This window comes from Zalophus californianus, chromosome 13, assembly GCF_009762305.2.
Source record: "Zalophus californianus isolate mZalCal1 chromosome 13, mZalCal1.pri.v2, whole genome shotgun sequence".
In the NCBI taxonomy this organism is placed as follows: domain Eukaryota; kingdom Metazoa; phylum Chordata; class Mammalia; order Carnivora; family Otariidae; genus Zalophus; species Zalophus californianus.
Genome location: NC_045607.1, coordinates 37,047,639 through 37,066,192, shown reverse-complemented (window position 1 = coordinate 37,066,192; position 18,554 = coordinate 37,047,639). Strand labels below are relative to the sequence as shown.

Below are 18,554 nucleotides of genomic sequence, written 5' to 3'. Positions count from 1 at the left end.
GAGCGATCTCTTTCTCTCTGTCATGGGACATAGTGAGAAGGTGGTCAGGTAGAGAGATCACACCAGAAACTGACCATACTGGCACCTTGATCTTGAACTTGTCCTTGATCTTGAACTTGTAATCTACAGAATTTGAGAAAATAAATGTCTGTTGGTTAAGCCACCCAGACTATGGTATTTTATCTTGGCAGCCCAAGCTAAGACAGATGTGGTAATTGCTAAAACTCTGAATAGTCTCTTTTTGAGGAGGAGTGAAGTTTTTTTGGTTGTATAAGCAAAAGTGATATTATATTTGGTGATGCCCTTAAATTTTTAAGAAGCCTAGGGTTTGGGACAAAGGGTGTATTTTGATGTTGGATAGCCAGAGGGTAGACTATGGAGGTATTTATCATTGTTTTCACTACCTACAACCTTAAACCCTTTCTATATTTGAGGAATTTCCTATTGGTCTTAGTTACCAATAGTTATGTTCCATCATAAAATACCCAAAGGTCACATACTAATTCTCCCCCCTTTTGCTGTTAGGCCTTGGGCACATGACTTGGGTTTAACCCATCAGAAGCACCTTCCAAGGATTGTGAATAGGAAGAGAATAGTGATGCAAGGGAGCAGGATTAGTAGAGAATCTATTTTGATGGTGATAGGAGTGGTAGCAGAAGTGATGTCTGTTTTCCAGGGGCACTGTAGTTGTGATTCCAGAGGTAAAACCTGGCGAGCTGATCACTTAACATTGTGGGGCTTGGAGCAACAGTACAAATGAAGGGCCACATACCATGTATCTAAATATTTAAAAGTTATGGGGCACCTGGGTGGCTCAGCTGGTTAAGTGTCTGCCTTCGGCTCAGGTCATGATCTCGGGGTCCTGGGATCCAGCCCTGGGTTGGGCTCCCTGCTCCATGGGGAGTCTGCTTCTCCCTCTCTCTGTACCGACCCCCACCCCCCAGCCCTGCTCGTGCTCTCTCTCTCTCAAATAAATAAATAAAATCTTTACTGACTGAGCCACCCAGGTGTCCCAGTAAATAAAATCTTTAAAAAAATAAATATTTTTACTTTTTTAAAAGATTTTATTTATTTATTTGACAGAGAGAGAGACAGTGAGAGGGGGAACACAAGCAAGGGGAGCAGCAGAGGGAGAGAGACAAGCAGGCTTCCCGCAGAGCAGGGAGCCCGATGTGGGGCTCGATCCCAGGACCCTGGGACCATGACCTGAGCTGAAGGCAGATGCTTAACGACTGAGCCACCCAGGTGCCCCCAAAAATAAATATTTTAAAGTTATAAATCAAGATAACACATTGTCAAATAAAAATACCTCTCTCTTACTGTCTTGAAAAATATGCACTTAGAGCAATTCAAAGGCCAGGTTCAAATTTAGAATTCTTGGACTCCTTGGAGTTCTATGATGGAATGAAGCAGTAAAGGGAGAGCCAAGCTCCAGTGCTCTACTTGTCTTCCCACCCCTTCCTCTTCTACCCTCAGTTCCATCATGAACCATGAAGGGCCTCATGTGCCTGGTGTAGGCAGTCTGGCCCCATACACACAAGCTCCTTCACTGTTCCCTGGAAATAGCTACCTCTTGGCAACCCTCTGGATGCAGGGAGTGACGCAGTACATTATAGGAAGGATGGCTCTGAGGAAGAAGCCTGCACGGACTCTGGAAGCTGCTCGGGGCCACTTGGGCCGAGAGTTCTCTAGTTTTCAGTTCCTGAAATGTGCTCTAGAAGGAGAAGCACAAGTTCCAGGTGGGCATGTCCCCTTAGCTCTGTACCCAGAGGTGTGACTGGAGGAGAGCCGGAGCAGAGCCCTCTGAAACATGGAATGCAGGGCAGGGGCTCCAGCTGTCTGGACATAAGCGTGGTATTGGCATTTGGCTTTCCTTCTGGGGATGCTGCCTGGAGGGATGTCTGGACTGTCCTGGCTCTACTGCAAGATGTGCAAGTGGTTCCAGCTGCTCGGGCTCTCTTACTCCTCCATTTTCTACAATTTCCCAGGGTCTTTTTAATAAATTACTTTTCTGAGAGTTTTAGTAGCTTGCAAGTAAGAATCCTTATTAATACGTTTGTCTATTTGCCTTTTTGTGGGGGGGGGCAGGTAATGTAACCTTCATTAGAAGGTTTCATTCAGCTTCATGAGGCCCAAGACCGTATCTGTCTTTTTTTTTTTTTTTAAAGATTTTATTCATTTGACAGAGAGAGACAGCGAGAGCAGGAACACAAGCAGGGGGAGTGGGAGAGGGAGAAGCAGGCTTCCCGCCGAGCAGGGAGCCCGATGCGGGGCTCGATCCCAGGACCCTGGGATCATGACCAGAGCCGAAGGCAGCCGCTTAACTGACTGAGCCACCCAGGCGCCCCAAGACCGTATCTGTCTTGTTCACTATCATATCACCAGCACCTAGAACAGTGCCTGGTAAGAATAAATGTTCTGGGTTCCAGTGATGTGGCATCACTTTAGACACAAGGATTTGCCAGGGTTAGGACCCTATATCATGGCAGCCCTGAGACTACTGGGGGCCCTACACTAACAGATATTCTGACACTTAGGGCTGCCATGCCAAGAGGAGCCATTTACATAGACTACAGGGGAAATGGTGTCCCTGGAGTTATACAATGCTGATGTCTTGCCTGACAGGCATGGTGTTCCTGACAGTGGTAAGATTTCCTGAGAGGAATAGTAACCTGATAGTAATGGGGGACCTTGACATTAATGGGGGTCCTGTCAGCAATGGGGACATCATTAGGTATTAGGATGTCCTGTCAGTCAGTGTTTGTGAATTGATGGAGGGCTTTTAAAGTGTTAGGCCCCTGGTAGGAAGGGGTGGCTTCTTCTTGGAGGAGATTTTTTGAAATAATGATCTGACAGGTATGAGATCACAAGGTGACTGAGGTTTTGATGGTGATGGGTCCAGATTTCCAGGGACTGTGACTCTGAGATCCAGAGCCCTGGGGGATCAGGTTGTCCTGGTTGGACAAGGTGGAAGCTGCTGGGGTTAAAGCCATCCCACTTCCACTGGGTTGGAGCCCAGGGTGGTTCCTGTCTTCTGCCTCCCCACAGGACCCATGGAAGGCTAGAAGGTCCTAGGGACAGGAGCAGGGCAAAGAGGTCTGACTCCCCGATTTACTCTGATCCTCGGAGGTTTTATCCTCGTTCTTGTTCTCCTCCCCTGTCCTGCCTGATCCTGACCCCTCAGGAGATGGACATGGCCCTCAGAAGCCAGTCCTTCCGGAATCTGATCCCACCTCTGTGATCCCCAGATTCTCTGCCCTGTGGAGGTAGCACCCCCTCTCGCTGACTCTAAAGGCTGGCCCCACCCCTTCCAGAATCCTTGCCCACACGACCCCTGTGTCCTGCCCCTACTTTTCAGGATCCCAAGCCCTACCCCTCATTCCTCCTGTCCTTTTAACATCCCCTGGTCCTGGCCTCCGATACTTGCCTGGGAATGGAGGTAAGGATGTGGGCATGTTTGTGGACGGACCTCCATCTCCACTGCTCCTCCTTGGGAATACTGAGACTTGAATAGCCTCGGAGAACTGCGCCTATTTCCTCTCAGCAATGCCACTTACTAGTTTAGTGGAACTGGGAGCTCACACTACCTCTCTGTGCCTCGATTTCCTCCTCTATAAAATGGGACTAGTGATCTCCACCTCATAGGGTTGTTAGAGGAAGCAGTGATATAATGCACATAAAGGACTCTGCTTGGAGCCTGGCACATGGTTAGCACCCCAAAGTTAATGGCTTTCCCTATTCCTTGAGAGCCACTTCCTCAGACCTGGTCCTGCTGTATTGTTTCCCATTTTTATTTAGGATGTGGGTCAACTCACGAGGTGGTATGTGTAGTAATGTGGCAGAGCTGGGATGCCCCCAGCTCTGCCACTTTACCATCTGTCCAGCCTGGGCAAGTTACTTAATCTCTGCACCTCAGTTTCCTTAGCTGTAATGTAAGAATGATACTAGTACTTAAAGCAGTGCCCAGCACTCATGGTGAACTAGCTAGTGCAACAGGGCTTGTCTTTCCATGTGGACAAGTCTCAGGAGCCACTGAGGAAGTCCTCTGACCAGAGGAGTGCCAGCTTATTCTTACAGAGGGGTTCTTGAGGAAATTCCCCACTTGGGAGTCCTGCTCCGTTGTGAGACTGTTATTTCCAAGATTTTTCTGGCTGTTTCTGAGTTTCCCGGAGGCCAGAAAAGGGGAGCCTGGGGGTGGGGGCTTACCGAGAAATCGAACATGAGCTGATGAAAATATGATCAAAACCGTATGGGGCTGGCTCTTACCAAACACTTACCCATGCAACAGAGGCAGTCCCAATGTCTTGAGAACTGGATGTGCTCCAGGTATGAGTTGGGTGGGGCATCGTGGGAAAGGGCCATTTTCAGTTACATTTTTTGTTAATCAAATGAGTTCTGGGGCTTGTTCTATGCCAGCCCCAGAGCGGAGCAGTGTTGGCAGTGGAGATGAACAGGTCCAATATCATTCTCTGAGAACTCTATCAATAGACAGGACGGGGAGCTTGTTGTCCATCCTGTAGATGGGAGCTGGGAGCTCTCTGAGCAGGATGTCAGGTCCCTTTAGGGAGATGTTGGCTGCTGGGGCCTTAGGCCTTCAGGGTAGAGAGTTTTCACTCAGCTGTTGGCCTTAAACCGGTAGCAGGCGCTGTGTGCCCTAGACAGGAAGGTGTCTTCTCAGAGGCAGGCAGCAAGGCCTCTGTATTCTGGTTGGGGAGCCAGAAGTCCATGCTGTCCCTTGGAGAAGGTGGCAGCCTCATCATTGTCAGGTAGGCAGGTCGGCTTCTGGCCCGCGAGAACTCGGGATAGTGACACAACCCTTGTCAGTAAATCATAGTAAAACAGGGAGCGGGTGTGATTAGATAAAGTGACAGTGCTGAGAATGTTTGAGTGGGTAGGGACAAGTCACAGATTGCTGGGTTAAGCCCTCATGTATCTGGCAGGGAGGTAAGAGGCTAGCACCCAGTCCCCAGGAGGAGTTGGTGGCTGGGGGCGGGAAGGCACGGGCTGGAGAAGGGGTAGGGAGGGCTGTATGCCTGCTCTCTATGGTACTCGGGTGTCCACCCCCTCAGACTTTCTTGAAATTCTTTATTCTCCAGGCCTCCAGGGTCTGGCCAGAGGCTGTTCGATCCAAGCCCCTTCACTAGCTCCTGAATTATTTTCTCTCTTCTTGAGTCTCAGTTCTTGCTTTGTTCCCAGAAGGTGGTCCCTGAGGCCCCAAGAAGTAGGGACATTTCTGAAGGTACATGACTTTGGGGGAGCCTGTGTGAATGTTGGGGGTTTAGACCCAAAGATTCATGAGTCAAATCTTTGGAGGAACTCTTAAAAATTAAGCACCTCTCCCCGTACACCTGACTGATGGGGAACTAAGGTTTTGGAGATGGGGAGTAAGGAAGAGACTTGCCTGGAGTGGCACAGTGAAGTGCTGAAGCAGGGCTGAGGGCTGGGCACTGAGTTCAGGACTTGTTCCTGTACCCCCCTCAGTGGCGTGGCAGGGAGGTAGCGTCCAGGGCCTCTGTCATAGTAACATCTTCCTCAGGGCTCCTGCCCTCACTCCCCTACTCTATCTGGGGTTTTCCTCCGAAGGGAGGTTTTCTGTCTTCCTCTGTGGCAGGCTGACTTCCACTTGGCTTCCCTGGGAACTGAGAAGGAGTTGAAGCAATGTGCCCCTCAAACACCTGTGTTTGTCCTCTGCCTGCTGGGGCACAGGGCACGGGATCTAAAAGGTGTCTGTAGCTGGGCCCCCGGGGTCTCCATGGTTGGCTGCCTTAATGGATGAATTAATGGATGGATGAGTAGATGGGTGGAGGAGCGGATGGATGGATGGCAGTCTAATGGGTGCAGAGATGGCTAAATGGATGGGTGCACAGGTGCACGAGTTGGATGGCTCATTTCCTCCAGGCAGCAGGGCCACACTTCCCAGCTGTAACAGTTGTTCTTGCATCCCACCCACTCCTGGGGCTCTAGGAGATGGGATATCTGAGATTTTGAATACCTTACTTCTGGGAGCAGAGGGGAGAAGGAAGCTGCTATGCACTCAGCTCCGTGAGGAGGGGCTGGCACAATCCCCTCACCACTGCTCCCCTTCCCAGACTGCCCAGGCCTGGCTTTGTTATCAGATGAGGTATAGCTGGTAAGTGATGACCCACCCCTTCCCAGGTAACAATGCTCAGTCTGCTGTCATATAGCTGTCATCCAACCCCAGTGCCACAGTCTTGCTGCTCTCAGTGGGACAAGTCCTTAGAGGCCCAAGTGGGAGACCAGCAGCTTCCCCAGGGGACTTACCAGGCGTGAGGAGTTCACTCCTTCCAGAGCAGCCCTGTGGTATGCTCCAGGCATGACAGCGCTTTCACCTCCCGAAGAGGAGACTCCTCTGTAACTCCCTGATCTTTGTGTTGCCTTGGCTCAGGTGCCCTGGGGGCTGCAGGGCTGGCGGTGGGGTTCCTCCATGCTAAATCTTCCTAGCTCCCTGGCCGCTCCTTCTTCCACCCTCTGGGCCCTCTTCCACTCTGCCTTCTGGCTCCCAGGTCTATCTGTCAGTATCCCTGACAAGTGTGGCCCCAGGATTGCTCAGATGGGGCTGGACCTAGCCCAGCCTCCCTGAGTGAGAGAGGAAGGCTAGCCCAAAGGTCAGATTCTGTGTGGACAGATGGGCCCTCACCGCTGGCTATTGAGCCTTTCCTCACATATGTACTCATTTTCTATTTTTTAAAAATATTTTATTTATTTGACAGAGGGAGACACAGCGAAAGAGGGAACACAAGCAGGGGGAGTGGGAGAGGGAGAAGCAGGCTTCCCGCGGAGCAGGGAGCCCAATGTGGGGCTTGATCCCAGGACCCTGGGATCATGACCTGAGCCGAAGTCAGACGCTTAATGACTGAGCCACCGAGGCGCCCCTGTACTCATTTTCTAGACAAATATTTATTGAGTGACTACTTTGTGCCAGGCAGTGAGACCACCAGGGAGACAGTGGAAACCAAAACAGACGTGATCCCTCTTGAGGAAGGCTGACAAACTATCAGTTATAACCCAGTGTGATGAGAGCTGCAAGGGGAGAGGGGCAAGGGCCCTGGGAGCTTGGGAGGGAGGGAGGCTACTTAATCTAGCCTTGAGTCGGGGTGGGGGGGGCTGCTTCCTGGAGAAAGAGTCATCAAGACCCAGATGGGAAGGCAGGTGAGCCGGTGAGAGAAGAGTGTTCCAGACAGAGGGAATGGCGGGGGTGGATGAGTACTTTCCCTGCTCCCGGCAGCAGAGTTGGGCCTCTTCTTGCCCCCAGCCAGGAAAGCTGGTTCTTGACAACTCCCTCCCCCCTGGTGACACCTGATCCCTGAGACACCTGGATACTTTGCCTTGGAGGAGAAAGACTGGGAGGCGTGAAAGAGTTTGGCTCAATCAGAGAACAGGCACAGGTTTGGTGTGGCTGAACCCTGGAGAGTGAGTGGGCTGTGAGGGGACCAGGTGGGGCTCTGATGATGGGAATTGGTCCCGAGAACGCAGGGCGTTAAGGAGGGGTCCATGAGGAGGTTGCTCAGGTTGCAGAGGGAAAATGAGATCTGCCACTCCATCTCCCCATTTCCTACTCTGGTCCTCCTGGACAGACAACAAACAGCAGACAGACAGATCCGTGGGTACCAGTTGGGCTTTATTGGAAGCACTGTGGTCTGGGTGTGGAGGAGAAGCTGCACTCCTGCTACGCCACACTCACCCCTGCCCACACTCACACTCACACTCACACTGACGCTCCAGGCCCTGTCCCAGCTGGAGTCAATTCTGGTGCAGAGCCACTGGAGGCCTGGTCCTCCCTTTTTTTTGTTTGTTTATTTGTTTTCTGGTCCTCCCTTCTGATCCTTGGTTCCCCAGGGCTGCAGTGAGTCACATCCCTTCACTCAGATGCAGGGCTCCCTCCGGGGCTGTCAGGGGCTAACTGCCATGGCGCTTGTTCTAGGGGAGGAAGGAGAGGGTCATGGGTTGGGGTCTTGGGCAGGGGCTCTGAGGGAGGAGGCAGCGCTGGGGAGGGCCGGGCTTGCCTTTGCAGAGTTCTTCTGCAGTCTCCGGATGATGCGGTCCACCCAGGGCTGGTCTGGAGGTGCACAGAGCTGGTGACCCCTCAGTGTGGTGAACCTGGAGTCAGAGGTCAGAGGTCAGAGAGAATGTAGCCCTGGAACCCAGCCTCCTGGCAGGCTCTTGGTGTGAGGGGCAGAGACTGGGGACCACATCTGGGAGCCTGTTTCAGGGGCTTCCTTGAAGAGGCTGGGCTTGGCAAAGAGAAGGCAGATAGGAAGGTGGGGTATCACCGGTGGCTGCTGGCGGAGATGAGGCTAGACGAGCTCCTCCCCACAACTCACACAACGGCAGGCACTCTACAGCCGTCCTTGATGAGGAGGTGGCGAAAGGCTCTGACGATGTTCCCTGGGATGGGGCGCTGGGTTACAGACAGGCAGCAGTCTTCAGCGTCGTTGGCACCACCCAGAGCTGGGGTGTGGGTGGGAGAAAGAAGGTAGTGTCAGAACACAGGCACCCTGAGGAGGGGAGGCCACGGCCCTATGGCCCTAAGTGGGATTAAAGAGAAGTGTGTGTGTGTGTGTGGGGGGGGGTGCTTAAACCTGTCATTCAGCCGGTATGGACCCATATGGCCCTAATGGTTGCTAAATATATTGAAGTACCTCTAAGCTGTTTGGTAAACCCCAACCTCTCCCCCAGGACCTGCATAAATGAAGAGTTGATGCTGCTCACAGCGCGGGGTTGGGGAGGAGAGGTGAGGAGTAAGGGCTAGGGTAGTAGGAGACTGGGGTTAGAGGAGTTATGAATTGTTAAATATTTGGACTATTAGCCCTGTCTCAGCATCTCCCATTCTCTCCACCGTAAACAAATATATACTGTTCTCTCCTGTCTGGGAAACAGAGGCAGCAGGAAAGAGAGGCTGAAGAGAGAAGGCTCGTCCTCGGCCCCGGGACACACCAAGAGACCGACAAACATTGAATTCAGGGGCCCAGTCATACCCACACTCACAGGGCTCAGGGAACCCTCAGGTTCACCCAAACATGCAGACCTAACTCCGTGTCCCTCACATCCAGCGCCAAGTAGTCTGAGATTTAGACACCCCCTCCCCCATGCCCACCATAAGCCTTCACTCAGCCTTACCCGGGGAGGTCCAGAGAATCAGCAGGCTGAAGGCCAGTATTGCAGCTGCTTGGGATGCCATGGACGGCAGACGGAGGCAGACCAACCGTGAGACAGTGAGCACGGGGAAATCTCTGGGTGCGGGGCCGGAGTCTTGTGAGGCTGAAACTTGGCTGGCAGTGGGAGGGAGCAATGGGAAGTGCACAGGCGTCCTTGTGGGCTGTGAGGGGTTCTGGGAATGTGTGTGAAAGCCTGTGTGAGGCTGCAACTGCCTCTTATTTATGGCTCAGAACTTTCACTTTCCCTGCTCAGAAATTCCCCTCCACTTCCATTCCGTGGATTCCCCTTTGTCCCCCTCTTTCTGATGGAACTTGCCCCTGCCCCCCTTCTTCCTGCCTCAGTAGCTTCCCTACTCTTCTGCTTTTTTTGGCTTCATCTCTGAGAATCTAAGCAGTCCGCACTCTGGCCAAGAGAAGGGACCTCGCCATGTCAGCCAAAGATACAGGGTCTGCAGTATGGCCTTCTTGGTGGCGTTTGCATCATGAACCATAGGGCTGGCTTTCAGAGGTGATGGTTCGGTTTGGGGGGTCAGAGTGAGAGGTTGCATCCCCTTCCCTAAGTTTATCCCTCATTCTCGTTCTTGTCTCTGTGGTTCTTCTCTTCTCTCTGGTGCGGGTGGTGGTGAAGAAGGTTCTCTGGTCCTTTCAGAACAATCACGAAGCCTGGGGTAATCTCCCTATGCTGCCCATCCGTTATCTGGGAACCAGTCCCTTCCTTGGGACAAGCAGAGTCGAAAGGGAATGTTCCTTGGGAAGAGGCTCAGCACCCATCTCAAGCCTCTGGGATTCAACCTCTTGGCTCAGCCAGCACTGGCCCTTTCTCTATTTGCCATGTTCATATGTCTAACACCTGGGTCAGCAGAACAGCTGGAGGGAGCTGGCCTGGAATAGTTCCCTTCGTCTTTCCCCTGCTCTCAATCCTGGGAACCAAGAGGGGATTTTTAAGGAGAGGGGCTGGTCAGCTCATACTCAGACAATCCCCAAATTTCAAGGAATCGACAGACGAAGGAAAGGACAACTAATTTCCCATCCTTATGAGAAAGACCAGGACTCAAAAGGGAAACTAATATGTGGAACACCCTTTCAACCATCCCACCCAAGCTCTGGACCCTCTTTTGGATGGGGTGGTGTTTCTCTCATAAATTTCTGACTTACCTTTCTTTCCATCCATTAATAATAATAATAGTAATCATATTTCTTATCATTTACTCTGTTAGGCTCTGTATCAAGGACTCCACTTTACTAACTTTCCCAACAAAACTACGAAGTAATTTTTATTTATTTATTTGTTCATTCATTCATTCATTTTATTTATTTATTTTTGAGAGAGAGAGAGAGAGAACATGAGTGGGGGGAGGGACAGAGGGAGAAGCAGACTCCCTGCTGAACAGGGAGCCTGATGTGAGATTCGATCCCAGGACCCTGGGATCATGACCTGAGCTGAAGGCAGATGCTTAACCGACTGAGCCACCCAGGCACCCATAATTTTTATTATTAACATATTACTATTTCTATTTTACACGTAAAGAAAATGAGGTTCAGAGCACAAGACCCTATAACAAGTAAGTGTCTTGTACCTAGGTGTCTTTTGCTGTAAGGTTACACTCTTTACCACTATCCCATGCTGCCTGTCTGCCAACTGTCCATTGATCATAGAACAGTATAGATGAGTGAGACTCTACAGATAGAATGCCTTGCTTGGGATTCAAATTCCACCACTTGCTAGCTGTGTCACCATGCGCAAGTTATCCAGTTCCTGTGTCTTAATCTATAAAGTAGGATTGGTACTAGATCTACTTCTCAGGATCAAGTGAGGTAATCCAAGTCCTTAGTTTAGAGGCTGGCACATAATAAACACTCATCAAATATTGACCATTGTTATTATTCTATCCTTTCATTCAGATATATGTCAGTTCATCTATCAATCCATTTTTCATTGATCTATGCATCCCCCTGCTTCTGGTGGTTCTGATTATTCCCTGTTGTCCACCGTCGTCCATGCTCTCACTCTTCTCTACCCTGTTCTGACCTCTCTAGACTGAATTACTCAGGAAGTAATTCCTGAGTAATTCCTGAGTAATTCCTGAGTAATTCAGCCTTCCTAAAGAGGAAGGCTGACCTCTCTAGACTGAATTACTCAGGATTCTTGCCCTCCAGCTTCTGTTTGAGTTTGGTCCACAGGAGGCAGCAGCAGGAGATCAGTGGGTGATAGGAGAGAGAGGTTAAGTCCCCAGATTCTTCATCTTGCTGCAGTCCTGGATACGAATAATTTTCTTTTTGGTAGTTGTTTTCAAAGACAGTTCTTCAGACAGCAGCAGCAGCAGCATCACCTGGGAGCTTGTCAGTTTATTGATATTGGTGCCCTCATCCAGTAACTGTATTAGCTCAGCACCTGGGAGTGATGTTAATAGTCTGTTGGGTTGGTTACTGGAAGTGTAGACTCAACAGTGGCCTTTGATCAATGAGGTTGAGATGTTAGAACCTCACTGACATATTGTAGAACAATGCTTCTTAAACTTTAATGCGCATGTGATTTACATGGGAGTCTTGTTAAACTCTAGATTCTGATTCACTAGGTCTGGGGTGAAACCTAAGATGTTGCATTTCTAACAAACTTCTAAGTGATGCCGATGCTGCTGGTTCTCAGACTATATGAGGAGCAAAGTAAAGGAAGGAGTGCAAAGTTGAGAGAGATGGGAATGTTGGAGTGTACCTGTGATGTGCAACCACTAACTGTACACCTCTGAAGGGCCCAAAAAGATGCTTGCTTCTCCAAGGCAACAAGAAAAGTATTAATGAGGGGAACAGTAGCTTCTTTGAAAAGCACTGTAGTGGCTTCTTTAGGAGGCAAGAGATGGGGATAGGAGATGCCTTCTTGGGACTGGGCAATCAAGGGGGATAATGGAATCCATGAGTGGTAGAGGTCAGATGTTGGCACCTAACCGTGAGCAATAAGGTAAATGAGATTACTATATAAACTGTAGGGACAAGTGGTAATTTATGCACTTTGCCCACAGGGATCTGTGGTGTTATCTAATTGATCATAGTGTTCCTAGCAATGAAACAGATGGACAGCTTACTGATGTGCTACTTGACCTGTGTAAGTGGAAACATCCAGCCCTGGTGGGCAGAAATTTGATCCAAATTGTATTGTACAGTCTTTTACCCAGTTCCTCTACTTAAGTCATTTTCCTAGACTCAAAGCCCTTTGGTCAGGTGGGAGGTGGGAGGGTGTGAGTCTCTTTCATGGGTGGATTCTATAAATCTTTCTCCCAGTTAGTGGTTTTCCTAGTGCATGTCCAACAGCATCTGCATCACCTAAGAACTTGCCAGAAATGCAAATTATTGGGCTCTGCCCCAGCTTCACTGGATCAGAAACTCTGCAAGTGGTCCAGCAATCTATACCTTAACAAGCCTTTCTTGTGATTCTGATGTATGCTAAAATTTGAGAATGACTACTCCAAGCCTTCTCTACAGAGAGATCTGTAGCCATTTGCTAGGGTGAGTCTGAATGTGGAACAGGACATACTCAGACCTTTGGGGCGTTATTAGCTACAGTCTATCTTATGTTAATACTAGTCTCGGGGACCCAAAATCCCACTGTGGTCCACCAGTCAGAGTAAGGCTTAATAGAGGTCAAGTGATAGAAGGATCTTGATCCAGATCCATCTCACAGTGGGTCTGTTAATAGCTGCTCACTGGTTATTTCTCTAGGTTCAGAATGTATAGTGGGAATAGGTATACTCAGTCATTATCCAAATCACACTGGTTCCTTGACCATGGAGCAAGGAAAATTATGGTAGGAAGGGCCAAGTGGAAGTCCTTTGAACTGTGCTTGCCCTACCACATTCCCTGCTACAACAGGAAACATAAAATTAATGCTACATTCCTAGAGAAATCGCATAGATTAAAGCACCTTCAAAGACTTAAAAGATGTCATAGCCCTTGGCACTGGGCAATCTTATTTCAAGGGGAATAATGGAACCCGTGAGGGCTAATAATCTAACACATTCCTTTTTTCTATATCAGTCAATTAAAGACCATTGAAATCGGTTTCTTTTTTCTTTTCTTTCTTTCCTTTTTTTTTTTTTGAGAGAGTGTGAGTGTACAGAGTTGGGAGAATGAGGTGGGGAGGGACAGAGGGAAAATAGAGAATCTCAAGCAGGCTCCATACCAACTGTGGAACCCAATTTGGGGATAGATCTCATAAGCCTGAGATCATGACCTGAGCCAAAATCAAGAGTCAGATGCTTAGCTTACTGAGCCACCCAGGTGCCCCAGAAATCAGTTTCTTTTCAATTGGAATGACAGGTGTACACTGTCACTGTCTTACCACAGGGATATATCAATGTTCCTGCTCTTTGTCATAAGATAATCTTGACATCCCAAGAATATCAACTGACGACATTATGCTTACTGCCTCTGGTGCACAAGAAATAGTAATCACACTCCTAAAGCCAATATTATACCATATGTTAACTAACTAGAATTTAAATAAAATTTTGAAGAAAAAAAGAGCAATCACCCTAAATGCCTTAGTAAGACCCATATATGCCAGAGAGAGCGAGAGAAAGAAATCCTACAAAAATCCAGGACCCTGACACATAGGTGAAATTTTTAGGCCATTGTGGGTGGAAAGAAACTGAAAAATGGTGGTCTGTGGTGTGTTGCACCTTCACCGTGAAGAAAGAGACACAATACTTAAAGGAAGTTTGGATTTTGGAGGCAACATATACCGTATTTAGGTGTAGTGTTGCAAAATATTTATTGGATATGACGTGAAGCTATGGTTTTGAATGAGGCCCAGAGCAAGGAAGGGCTGGGCAGCAAGTCCATTTCCAGGAAAGTTGCCCTGCTCCTTGGGTCTTATGGCTCATAAATCCATTGAACTTCAGCTTTTCTGTGGCAGAAAAGGTTGCTATAGGAACCTCAATGGGAGAATTACACCTTAGGGTGTTGGAGTAAGGCCACACCTCTTCTGCTAACAAGTATTTTCTATTTGAAAAGCAGCTCCTGATTTGCCACTGGGCCCTGGTCTAAAACTCAGACTCTAGTTCACCCAGTGACAATGTGGCCCAAGGGTGTTACCGATAGCAAATGATATAGTTGGATGTGCAGAACAGCATTCCATTGTTAAATGGTCATTGTACATATGAGTTCAGGCCTTAGAAGTTTCAGAAGGCATGAGTAAAAGCGTGGGCAGGGGGCTCAGATTCCTATTTGTATTGTTTCTTCTTCTGATCACATTCACATCTTCATGGAGAAGTTTTCTACAGTTAACAGAGGGAGAAAATGCATGGTCTTGATTTTTAGATGGATCTCTAAGGTAGGCTGGCCCTGAATGACGGTGGTGAAGGGCAGTCCTTTCAGTGGGCAGAATTTCAGGCAGTACATTGAATGCCAACATTGCCGGGAAGGAGAGATGGCCTGAGGTTTGGAGGTGGACTAATTCACCTGCAGCGGCTGCCTACAACAACCCTGCCCTCACCTTTGTAAATGGTTCCTTCACATTTTTTCCCATTAAACCTTTTTGGACATGCCATTTATTTCCCACCAAGATCCTGAATGATATAAGAGTATAGTGCAGAGCTGGCATAAAAGTTTCAATTAAATTTTAATACTGTCTGCCTGGAATGCCTGTTGGGAAAGATCCCAAGAATCAACAGGCAAGAGTGAAATAATGAAATAATAATAAACAAGGATTTGTAACACATTCATTAAATAAATATTTATTGAAGGCCCCCTATGTTCCAGACACTGTTCTTGGCACTAGGATACAGCAGTAAACAAAACAGACATTTCTGCTCTTGCAGACTTTTTTTTTTTGGTAAATATTTTATTTATTTATTTATTTGACAGAGAGAGACACAGTGAGAGAGGGAACACAAGCAGGGGGAGTTGGAGAGGGAGAAGCAGGCTCCCTGCTGAGCAGGGAGCCCGATGCAGATTAGCCCGATGCGGGGCTCGATCTCAGGACCCTGGGATCATGATCTGAGCTGAAGGCAGACGCTTAACAACTGAGTCACCCTCGTACCCCTCTTGCAGAGTTCTTAATCTAATGAAGGAAACAGGCAATAAACAAACAAGAAAAATATATAGTATTTCAGATGACAGTAAGTGCTATGAAGAAAAATCAAGAAGGCCAGAGGGAAAGGGAACAATGGGGAGGGTGGTCAGGGAAAACTTAACTGACAACATTTGAGAAGAAAGCTTGTGTGAAGAAGATGAGGGAGAGAGCCATGCAGAGATCTGGGGAAGATGTTCCAGGTAAAGAAAATAACAAGTGTGAAGATTATGAGATGAGAGTGTGTCTGAGGAATAGAAAGGAGACCAATGTTTGGGAGGGAAGTGAGCAAAGAATAGCATGGTGGGAGATACAGTCAGATAATAACAGGGGCCAAATGGTGTAAGGCTTTGTAGGCCATCATAGGGTTTGTGTTTTACTGTGAGTGAGATGGGGAACCATCGGAGGGTTGACAGAGGTGTGACATGATCTGACTTGTTTTAAAGACTCCTCTGGCTATTGGATGGAGAATAGACCAAAGTAATGCAAGAAGGGAAGCACAGAGACCAGGTCAGAAGCTCCTGCAATAATTGAGGGGGGACATGATGTTACTGGGAGTGGAGTTGGTGAGAAGTGGTTACATTCTGGAAATATTTTGAAGGTAAAGTTATGGGCTTTGCTGAGGGGTTCGTCATAGGATGTGAGAGAAAGAAGAGACAAGAATACTGCAATATTTTTGGCTTGAGCAATGTGATGGATGGGGTTGTATTTATCAAGATGAGGATGACTGCAGAGGAGTGGGTTTGTGGGAAGATCAGGGCCCTCTTTTGACTTGTTAAGGTAAAGCTGCATTTTGGACATATAAGTGGAGATGTTAAGTAGGCAGCTGGTAATATGAGTCTGAAGATCAGGGGAGAGATTTTAGCTGAAGATACAAATTTGGGGGCATGTGGATGGTCTCTAAGGCCGTAAGACACTGAGCTCTCCAAGGGAGTGAGTACAGGTAGAAGAGGTTCATGTTCTCAGCCCTGAAGCTCCCCAACATTGACAGATCAGGGATATGGAGAGGAATCAGGGAAGGAGGGGAGCTATCAGGGTGTTATGATGGTACCCATTATCATGGCTAAAAGGGAAAGGACACGGGGCCCAAGGGTGGAAGGTTTAAAGCACCCACTCCCTAACCTTTGGTTTAGATGATCCAATGGGAGTGGAAGTGGGAGATTGGATGCCAAGGAGGTGGGTTTGAAACAGTTTCTGACCACACACACAGAACCCTAAGTAGGCTACATGCTTCACCTAGTTCACTCTCTTCCCAGCCAAGTCGTCTTTGTGGGGTTCCTGGTTCAGTGTGAGCCCTGGACCAGTCACCTTACAGCTCAGGGCAGCCCATTCCAGCCTAGACCCACACTCCTCCAAGAAGCCCACATAGTCTTCACGGCGTCCTGGTCTGACCAGAATCCATGCTCCAGGAGCAGAGTTCTTGGATGGTGGGCACCTTAGCTATTGGGGCAGGGGAGGTAGCCGCTGGGCCTGGGAAGTCAACCAAGTCCTTGGTAGGGGTGAGAGTACAGGGGAGTGAATGACTGTGGGGAGAGGACCTCTATTAGGTGCTTAGTGTTTGTTGAATGGTTGAGTGCGTGTGTCCCAGGCTGCGTTCCTGGAGGGGTGTGTGTGTGTGTGTGTGTGTGTTAGTGGTGTATGTGGCTGGGTGTGGGTGTGGGTGTGTGTGAGTGGTGTATGTAGCTGTGTGTCAGCCCTCCCAGGCCTGCAGAGGGCGCCCCAGTCTGAGAAGGGAGGCTCTGGAGTAGGGCGGAGCTCTGGTGGAGGGGTGAAGGGAAGCTGTGGCTGGCTGGGGGTGCCTGTAGCAGGGGCTGGGGAGGCCTTGACTCGGCGGGCCCCTCAGAGGCTGAGGAGGGCGTTGGGCCCAAAGTCACTGGGCCTGGGACGGCCTCTGGTGCTCTCCCCGCTCCAGGCACCCGCAGGCCCCGAGGCCGAGCGTCCTAGCCCGCCCCAGGGTCCGGGGAGTGGGCCGGCCGCGCGGAGGGGAGACTCAGGCTGTAGGTGGGACCGCACTCCCGAGGACGTGGGGCCCTCGTGGGTCTCGGATGTTCCCCAGGAGGCCGTTACCCCAGGCTTAGCACAACAGCATTCCCCTCCCCCCGCCCAGATCCCCGCCACTCAGGCCCTGAACCCGCCAGGTACGCGGCGGGCTGGCGGAGACGCGTGGGCTGGCGAAGGCCCGTGTCTGGCTACGAATATTTCTCTCTCCCACTGCCACTCCAACCTACCCTGAGTCCGAGCACCCAACGTAGAAGACTGGACGTAATGTTTGCCTTAAAGTTCACATCACCTCCGGCACTTCCTTCACAGAATAACCTGCACCCGATCGATTCCTTACGCCGCATAATTACGGTGCGAACTCTAAGAAAAGATTTCTTTATTCAGCGGGGGTTTATTGAAAGCCTAACTGTGCCGGGCGCGAGGCTCCACGCCAGAGGATGAAGGGCTTTAACAGGGACACGACCAGAAAAGGAGTTGGTCCTACTTGTCAGTGGACACAGGAAAACGCTAAGCCTCTGGCCTATCATGAGACACATTTGAGGACAAATAATAAAAATAATTTTAAAAATTGATCCCAGAAAGATGAAGGAAATGAGAATAGAAAATTAAACTCACAAGCCTGCTGTTAGCCTTTAGCCGACCGAGGACCGCGGCGACGATGCTGCCCCCTGGTGGCGGAATGGGGCAATGATGCTATCCCAGCCAAGTGGAGTTTCACGTGGTAATGGTGATGGTGGTGACTGGGATTCTGAATCAAAATTGGCTCTGGCTGCCCAGGTGACCAAAAGTGGAGTTTGGCTATTTTAATATTAGATTGACATTTATTATTACCACAATCCATAGTCTAAATGAAAAGTCTTCAAGAACACGGCATCAGAGTTTGCCTGGGATGTTTTGGGTTTGCCACCCACTGAGAAAGGGATGTCTTGAAGAAAACAAAGTCTTCAGCTTCTTGGCATAGCTAACACATTCTCTGTAGGGGAACTGTAGACACCAATAGAAGAATTACAAATATAGGTGTTAGAAAACGAGGCTTGGCAACTTTAGCATTTATAAAAATGGCAATTCAGGGGCTCCTGGGTGGCTCAGTCCTTAAGCGTCTGCCTTTGGCTCAGGTCATGATCCCAGGGTCCTGGGATGGAGCCCCGCATCAGGCTCCCTGCTCTGCGGGAAGCCTGCTTCTCCCTTTCCCACTCCCCCTGCTTGTGTTCCCTCTCTCGCTGTGTCTCTGTCAAATAAATAAATAAAATCTTTAAAAATAATAAAAAATAAAAACAGCAATTCATTGGTCAAGACTGCAGCCAAAGGACAGA

The 18,554-nt window shown here is 49.2% G+C and overlaps 1 protein-coding gene and 1 long non-coding RNA gene across 2 annotated transcripts; both read right to left on the bottom strand.

Annotated features, from left to right (window-relative positions):
- Positions 1-7,618: 7,618 nt before the first annotated feature.
- CCL19 (C-C motif chemokine ligand 19) lies at positions 7,619-9,381 on the bottom strand. The gene is made up of 4 exons (XM_027616213.2): positions 9,139-9,381; positions 8,343-8,469; positions 8,025-8,118; positions 7,619-7,938 (listed from the first exon to the last, which is right to left on the bottom strand). Exons 1-4 carry the CDS (start codon positions 9,197-9,199, stop codon positions 7,918-7,920), a joined length of 303 nt encoding a protein of 100 aa, XP_027472014.1. The 5' UTR covers positions 9,200-9,381; the 3' UTR covers positions 7,619-7,917.
- A 5,701-nt stretch (positions 9,382-15,082) lies between these two features.
- Positions 15,083-18,181, bottom strand: LOC113933957. The gene is made up of 3 exons (XR_003523548.2): positions 17,857-18,181; positions 17,469-17,601; positions 15,083-15,231 (listed from the first exon to the last, which is right to left on the bottom strand). It is a non-coding gene; the product is annotated as an uncharacterized LOC113933957 (long non-coding RNA).
- Between the last annotated feature and the right edge of the window lie 373 nt (positions 18,182-18,554).